The following is an 8,442-nucleotide window of genomic DNA, read 5'->3' as shown; positions in this document are numbered from 1 at the left end:
GGCCTTAAGTTCAATTTTCAGGTCAATAGACCCGGGTAAATGCAGTCATACCCGTTCACACTGAGCCATGACCCGGATCGTCAGATCTTGCCCCAGCAACTGAAAGATCCATGTAAAAGACTCTTCCTACTGTGCAGCGGTCACTTTGGGCCTAATTCAGACCTGTTCGCAGCATAGCGAACAGGTAACTGCTGCCCGAAAGCCTGCCTATCCACCATGGAAATCCCTGCATTTGCATATGAGGGAATGTGCAGGCTTACATGTGTCACCGACCATCTAATGTTTCTTATTCCCAAATAAAAGTCAGTCTGAACTGACTTTTATTTCCGATGGAGATGGCCGAATTCGGGGTGGGCGCGGATGCCATGTGACATCAGCTGCCTGCCCCATGCAGGCATCAACATAACTGTGTTCCCAGGGGACCGCCCAGTGTCTTTATGGGGACACCCTTAGAACGCTGGGTGTTCCCCTGCCCCATGCCTACCAAGCGGATGCTTCAGTGAGTGTGATACTTGCCGCAGGAGTTCACACATGGGGTCTGACCAGCGCATATTCGTCCATGCGCAGAGCCGCACTATCGGCTGGGGGAGCGGATTCGGACCTGGCCGACCAGGCCTGAATCACCTCCTTTGTCTGTGGACACATTCCAAGGAAATTACACGCAGACTTTTGTTATGCGAAATGGCTGAACAGACCACAAACACACACACAAAGCATACATACACATATACATACATTGTATATATATGTCACCATCTGTTCTATCACATACAGTTTTATTTGTGAATATGTGCTATAGTAGCTGTTATAGAAGAGAACTTGTGTTTTCTGTATAATGGACATGTGCACACACACTACAAGGAGCACCACGGAGTGGCATACCCCTCTCACATCTGATATAGAGCTATGATTCCCTTAGCTACGTGCGATATATCAGTGCCCCAGTTAGGTGTCAGTTTTGCAGTGTATGTACTAAAACAGAATGTCCCGTAAACGTTCTGCACAAAGTGTCACACACCAGTGAGGGAGCTGAGGTCAGTTCTGCAGATGGGTGTGAGATAGGGGCAAGTCAGGCATTCCTGTAAGAAGCAGAAATACTGTAGGGTGGGGGTAGCCAGAAGTAACTGGTTCCAGCTGCTTGCCACTTATAAAGGGTCTGATAGGGATGACAGAGATCCAGAGGGAACAGCGAAGGCCACACACAGTGACTATGTTGTCTCTGGGATACAGCACAAGTTTGGAATTAACATCCTTCAAGCAAAGAAAACGACTAGGTAAGGGGATGGGGAGGGCACTGCTGCCTGGCACTGCACTGTGATGCCCAAGCATCTTAGTGCATTGGTACTTATGCATTCTGGTAATAGATACAGTTTATGTCCTAGACTCATGCACTAACGTTAGACTATAAGGTGCGCACTGAAGCTTCTAAAAAAGGTAAAAAGGTGATGTTTCCCATAGCAACCAGACGTTGTCTATGATTTCTCTATTGCATACTAGAAAACGTTAGACAGAATTTCATTGGTTGCAACATCACCTCTTTTCTGTTTTAGAAACTTTAGTAAATTTACCCTTAACCTTTTTGCTTTGGCTATTGAACCATTGGCATGCCTTCTACGGGCACATCCTGAAGTTTCTGGCCTTCAAATAAACAATCGTGTTGATGCTGTTGTTCTGTACGCAGACGACATGTTGCTTTTTCTTAAGGATTATTTCATTTCCATGCCAGTGGTTCTCCAGGTGACAAAAGAATTTGGGAAATACTCCGAATACTATCAATTGGACCAAGTCCTCTATCTTTTCCCTCACGGGACAACCCCCTGTTACACCGCTAATCACTCTCACTTTACAGTGGGTTACCTCATTTAAATATTTGGGTGAATGGGTGTCTAATGACATGCAGGAATATGCCCCATTGAATATTATGCCTATTTTCTCATATTTGAAAGATTAAATTAGGTTGCGGCGTTAACTTCCTCTGACACTTACTGGGAGAGTTCATTTAGTTAAAATGATAGCTCAACCAAAGTTCCTTTATATATTTCATCAGGCCCCAATTTTCCGGAAACTCAACAGTATGATTTCTTCTCTGATCTGGTTGGACAAGAGGCCTCGCATATGATTAGAGGTACTTACTAGAACCAAAACGTCTGGTTGCCTGGCCCTTCCTAATTTTAGGTTATATTATTATGCGGCTCAGTTGACTCATTTACGATTGTGGCTCCAGGACTGCACTCCTGCCTCCCTTCTGAGCCTTTTGGTTTCTGAAATGGCACATGGTCATACACCCCTTCAGGCGCTGTTAGCTAACACCTTTTCTCGTAAGACTCTCCCCCTTGTTATTCAAGCTCTAAAAAATTGGAGAGCTATACATGTTTTATTAGGGACGTTGATCCAGACACTCTTTTATGGAATTCTCTTTGGCTGTCTAAACTTTCCTCTCTTAAACCTAGAGTGGTGTGATATCTGTGGTGTGATATCTGTGTAGTGGTATCTGTGAGTCAGTTATACCATGATGGAGTTTTAAAGTATTTTTTTTTCAGTTGGCTGATGAGTTTGTTATTCCATCTATGTATTTATTTAGATACCTACAACTTTGCCACGCCTTGTCTTCTCAATTCCCTCTGGGCCCTCCTGTTATTGGACACTCTACTCTCAAAATATTCCTCTTACAATTGGGCTCTAAACGCTCTCTTTTATACCTATATTCTTTCCTTCTATCATATCATCATGCCTCTCACCTACCAAATCTGCAGCAAAAATGGGAATTGGAGGTGGTCAGGTTGACTGATGATGACTGGAGCAAAGCACTTGCTTGTCTGCGGGAGTCTACTGCTTCAGTTAGATTTCAGCAACTTTCATTGTTCATTCTGCATAGAACCTATCTCACTCTGGCTAGAATGGTAAAATTTGGTGGGAGGGCTTCTGATGCATGCCATAAATGTCAAGGTAGATCGGGAACCTTTTGGCATTTACTGTGGGATTGCCTGGTGGTGAAACCCTTTTGGGCTCAGGTGCTTCATGCAACGATTATTACAGGATTTTCCCACTGTAATTTAACACCTAGGTTTTGTTGCCTTGGGGTGTCTGGTGATGATGTCCTGGATAATCAGGCAGTATGCAATTAATCTATGTACATTGCTAAATTCTTTCTAGACAGACTCTGGATGGCTTTTTCAGCACCTAACTTTAAGGCCTGGACTTCCTTGGTTAATGCTACAGTACATGAGATATTTATATTAATATATGTAAGGCAGAATCCAAGTTTAATCGTATTTGGTCTTGATGGTTAACCTCAAAATATGCATCTCCACAACATTCTGCAATTGACTAATGGTGTGTACACAGCTGAGATGTGCCGTGCGATGGGATCCCCGATGGGATCAGATCGCATTGCATTGGATCGCACGGCATGCATACGATGGCATACAATTTTGACTATATAGTGCAGATCTGCACTATATAGTCAAGGCAGCCAAGACTTTCTGCCGTGCGATACAGGAGCGTGCATCGGGATCGCAAGGGTTAAAACCAGATGTAAAATGTGCAGAGAGTTAGATTTGGGTGAGTTATTTTGTTCCTGTGCAGTAAAAATACCGACTGCTTAATTTTACACTGAAATATAGATCTCACTCTGAAGTAATCTCCACCCAAATCTAATTCTCTTTGACATGTAACATCTACCCCACCTGCAGTGCACATGTTTTTTTCCATTCGAGAAGGAATTTGCTAGGAGGAGTGAACCAGGATAACCCCCATATCCCAATTATGGTAGTTTATGTGAATAAATAGCTCTCAGAGACTCTAGTACACAAATTGTCAAGGTTTTGCAATAAACCAAATACTTTTACAAACAGTTTTACATGTTTAAGAGACAAGTGCGCATCTCTGCTTCTTGTAGACAGCCGGATACATGAGGTAAACAGAGTGAAGAGCAAATTTCCCAGCAAGATACCGGTAAGTGATGGCGTTTACTGACTGTTGATGGTTTTAACCAAATGTTACATAAAAGACCTGTATATCAGATACACATATATAACCAGTTGCCGTCCCAGAGCTGGGGCTGCAGCACATTCCAACATTCAAAAAGGGGATCGACACCAACTGCCAGTGAGTCCTGGCCTTTGATGTTTGGCAGTATTTGGAGTGCCAGTTGGTGTGGATCCAGTATGAATTTCCGATTGCACCTCTGGAGCCATCTCTGTATATGATGTCACTATGGGCATTATTTTGGTTCATTCTTTCTGACAAAATCCTTCTTAGATGGGCAAAACCATGTGCACTGCAGGTGGGGCAGGTGTAACTTGTGCAGAGAGAATTAGATTTGGGTGGGGTTTTACTTCAAAGTGAGATCTATATTGCAGTGTAAAAATAAAGCAGTCAGTATTTTCCCTGCACAGAAACAAAATTACTCACCCAAATCTAATTCTCTCTGCACATGTTACATCTGCCCCCCCTGCAGTGCACATGGTTTTGTCCATCTAAGAAGGATTTTGTCAGAAAGAATGACCCAAAATAAGGCCCTATATATTATAAGGCAGCACTGCAATGACATCATATGTACACTGCAGTGATTATGATGCAGTTATATATGCACTACATAACTTCAATGCAGAAAAGACAGGTACTGTATGCCATGCTAAGAGCCCTTGTTAGCTTGGGTATGGGTCATACGGTCGATACTATGAAGGTGGACCACTAAAGGCCAACAGAGCTAAGGTCGCCACAAGCATTAGGTCAACGATGGGAAGGTAGACAGTCAAAAGGTCGACAGTTTGTGTTGTCTTTCTGACCATAGCCAATTTTTATGTGTCATCCTAAGCCCTGTAGACCTTTAGTGGTTGACCTGATGTAGGTCAACCTAGTGACCATATCTCATTAGCTGGTACTGGACAACAGCGCGTTTCAGTCAACAGTCTCTCTCTCTCTCTTTTCAGGTTATAGTAGAGAGAAGCAATCAGGAAAAGCTGCTGCCTCAACTACAGAAGATCAAATTCCTAGTTCCCCCAGAAACTACGATGGGGCAGTTTGTAAACATGATCAGGTGAGCAGAAAGGGCGGGAAAGTAGTAGATAAAATATGGACAGCAAGTGGGTGGAGTGAATGTTGGCATACGGTATACAAGGAATGACATCTGACAATCTGATTGTTCATTATCAATATATAAAAAAATTCACATGTGGGTGACCATCGAGCCAATAATCTAAAATGTGGATGCCAAACAGATTGTTAATCCTATAAGATTGTGTAGGAAAAAAATGTCCATATTGAGGGAGTAATGTGACAACAAGGAGGTTAAAGCCCCTCCCAGCATCCACGGACCCGCAAATTGTTGCAGCGGCCAGTCATGGGGCGGGGCTTAGTGACGTCAGCCTCACCCCGCCCCCTCTCAGTTTTAAGAAGTCGGCAAGTATGATCTTTACTAAAGCTTCCAAAAATTAAGCAAACAATCAAATTCTGTCCAGCATTTTCAAGGATGCAATAGAGAAATGATAGATGGGCAACCACCACATTTTTCATTTTTAGAAGCTTTAGTAAAATGCACCCCTAAGATTGATCATGAACAAAAAGCGTGTATTACTACATGTGCAGAGCAGAAGTGCAATATTTCACAGCAAATTAATGCAAGAGGCCTACATACAATGCTGCAATCCATAGGCGACCACCAAGATGTACATTCAATATCTGTTTTTGGCTGGTTTTGAGTTGGAAACAAAGAAAAATCTGTGCCCTTTGACTATTCATGGGGGGGGGTGTGTGTGTGTGTGTGTGTGTGTGTGTGTGTGTGTGTGTATATCTATCTATAGAGGAAATGGAATGGGCCTAGGCCAGGGTTGGGCAACACCGGCCCTCCAGATGTTGATGAACTACACATCCCAGCATGCCTTGCATCAGTTTCAGCATGGCCATATAGCAAAACTAATGCAAAGCATCCTGGGATATGTAGTTTATTAACATCTGGAGGGCCGGTGTTGCCCAGCCCTGGTCTATGTAATCAAAACAGCATCTTTGTTTGTATCAAGTTGACATACCATCCGACGTAACAACACGTTTAGGTCTACATGAGAGACAAAACATCCAGCAGATAAACAACCTGACATCCATCCCTGGGGAAGTGTGTCCTTCCCCAGGGATGGATGTCAGGTTGTTTATCTGCTGGATGTTTTGTTCACTGTTGCACTATTCCTGATGATGGTCTCATGTAGACCGAAACGTGTCGTTACGTCGGATGGTACTGTATGTCAACTTGATACTAATAAAGATGCTGTTTTGATTGCCTAGACCTTGGTGAGTGCCCATTCCATTTCCTCTATAACAGGCATGTCCAACGTTGGCCCTCCAGATGTTGTGAAACTACACATCCCAGCATGCTTTGCAATAGTTTTAGCATTCTCTAATAGCAAAAATGTGGCAGAGCATGCTGGGATGTGTAGTTTCACAACATCTGGAGGGCCAACGTTGGACATGCCTGCTCTATACCATGATGCCTCTTCATCTTATGGAGCACCCCCCTTTTGCATTTTAATGCGGATTCCTTGGAAAATATATATATAAAAAATTGCATGTAGGGTAAATACTGTCTGATTACGCATGCAGCTCAACCAATCTAGACAAATTTAGAGTATTAACATGCCAAATGTACATGTTTCGGACCCTTCCATCTGCCCCAACAGCAGTGCAGGAGGTTACGCATAGCGTTAGAAGGGAGGAATTATGTGGTGTTTGCAGCATCATGGCCCCACCCCCTCTATACAATGATAATGGTCAGAGGTATTGTAAAGCTGGGGAGAAGCCCATGTGTCATCAAGCCATTCAGATCACCCCCTTAATTCACAAAGCGGGCAACACCTGTAGTCACGGGGAGGAATCCGGGAGACTTGCCCTCTTTTCCAGGCATCTGGTATAGTCACCTGAGCTTTAGGAGGCTCCTGGATTTTGTAGGAGGGTTGGCAAGTATCATTTACATGGTTTTCTATATGGGCGTTCCCTTTTCCTTGCTTATTAGTTATTAAAGCTAGTGTTGTGTGTCTTGTAATTATCCAATTCTTAGTAATACCACTCAGAATACAGGTAGAGCAGTGCATTTGTGTTAATGGTTCTCACTTTCTGTACAGGTGCAGACTCTCCTTGTCTCCAGCCCACGCTCTGTGTGTCCTGGTCAGTGACCGGCAGCTGACCAGTCTCTCTCTAACAATGCAGGAAGTGTACACTGCACACCGGGACCAAGATGGCTTCCTGTATATGACTTACATGTCTCATGAAGTGTTTGGCTGAGAGGTTATTCCTGCAAATAATGGACATTGTGAAGTAAGGTTTTATCAGCAGTTCTAGGCTCCAGTATAGAAACGTGGGGCCAACCAGGGCTCTGGCTGAGCAGGAGGACTACGTGATTCTTGGTGCCACGGTAACAAGGAGAAGAGACATTTAGAAGAGAAGATACAAAAATCACACAGGGGTGACAATAGTTAGATGCAGTGTATAAATCTGTGTGTTTTACTAATATCTTTTACAGTGCAGACTATATATAAATGTCACATCACACTTATTTTAAGAAAAACACATCTGGATATAGAATGGGGAATTTCTTTAAAAGACCATCAGTTGTGCTATAACCCAGGGTAACAGATGCTGTGGGAGAATGAATACGGCCACATTACATCAAGTTCCTTTACGGTTTACTTTAGGCCAGGCATGTCCAAACTGTGGTCATCCTGCTGTTGTGAAACTGCACATCCCAGCATGCTTTGCCATAGTTTCAGCATTCCCAAATAGCAAAACTGTGGCAAGGCGTGATGGGGCTTGTAGTTTTGCAACAGCTGGAGGGCCATAGTTTGGACACGTCTGCTAGGCAATGAGATAATAACAGTAGTATTGTAGAATGAGACTTTTTGGAATCTAAAAAGGTCCAATAAAACAAAGAACATGATAAGGTGCTATCCACATATCAGATCCTTTCTGCAGCCTTTTCAGTAGAGAATAAAATGAGATAAGACTATTGCTATAGACTACAACACATACACGGATCTTACATTGGAATGACAGAACTTATTAAAAGTTTGCCCACTTTTGACAACCTTTTATTTAGGCAAACATATCACATCCCCCCCCCGACCCCCCCCCCCCCCCCCAATATAAACTCATCATATCCCTCCAAAATAGCAGACAAACCTTTGTGTGACACACCGCTGAAGCTTTTTTTCTACAACATTTCACAATGTAAAGGTGTTTGATTTTCTGCTTTCATCCTCTGTAAATTTAGATTTTATATTATTATAGTTTACATATTGCTTGTTTTGTTCTTTGCATAAAGTGTCTAATGTTTCGCAATAATAAAAGGACTGTAAATGTAAGATTATTCACTGTACTAGTACTCATGTTTGTACCTGTAAAACTGGTTATTAAAATACCCACCTGTGGAAAGTTTTTTTCATATATATACAGTAT

General features: G+C 42.8%; 1 protein-coding gene across 1 annotated transcript; it reads left to right on the top strand.

Moving 5' to 3' along the window:
• The first annotated feature begins 1,165 nt into the window (after positions 1-1,165).
• LOC146045056 (microtubule-associated protein 1 light chain 3 alpha-like) lies at positions 1,166-8,097 on the top strand. The gene is made up of 4 exons (XM_083163749.1): positions 1,166-1,274; positions 3,899-3,954; positions 4,935-5,041; positions 7,113-8,097. The coding sequence occupies exons 1-4, from the start codon at positions 1,166-1,168 to the stop codon at positions 7,270-7,272; spliced, it is 432 nt and encodes a 143-aa protein (XP_083019875.1). The 3' UTR covers positions 7,273-8,097.
• Positions 8,098-8,442: the final 345 nt, after the last annotated feature.

Source organism: Crinia signifera, chromosome 11 (genome assembly GCF_055691185.1).
Source record: "Crinia signifera chromosome 11, ASM5569118v1, whole genome shotgun sequence".
In the NCBI taxonomy this organism is placed as follows: domain Eukaryota; kingdom Metazoa; phylum Chordata; class Amphibia; order Anura; family Myobatrachidae; genus Crinia; species Crinia signifera.
Note: the sequence above shows the minus strand (reverse complement) of the source record. Positions and strands in the feature narration are given on the sequence as shown.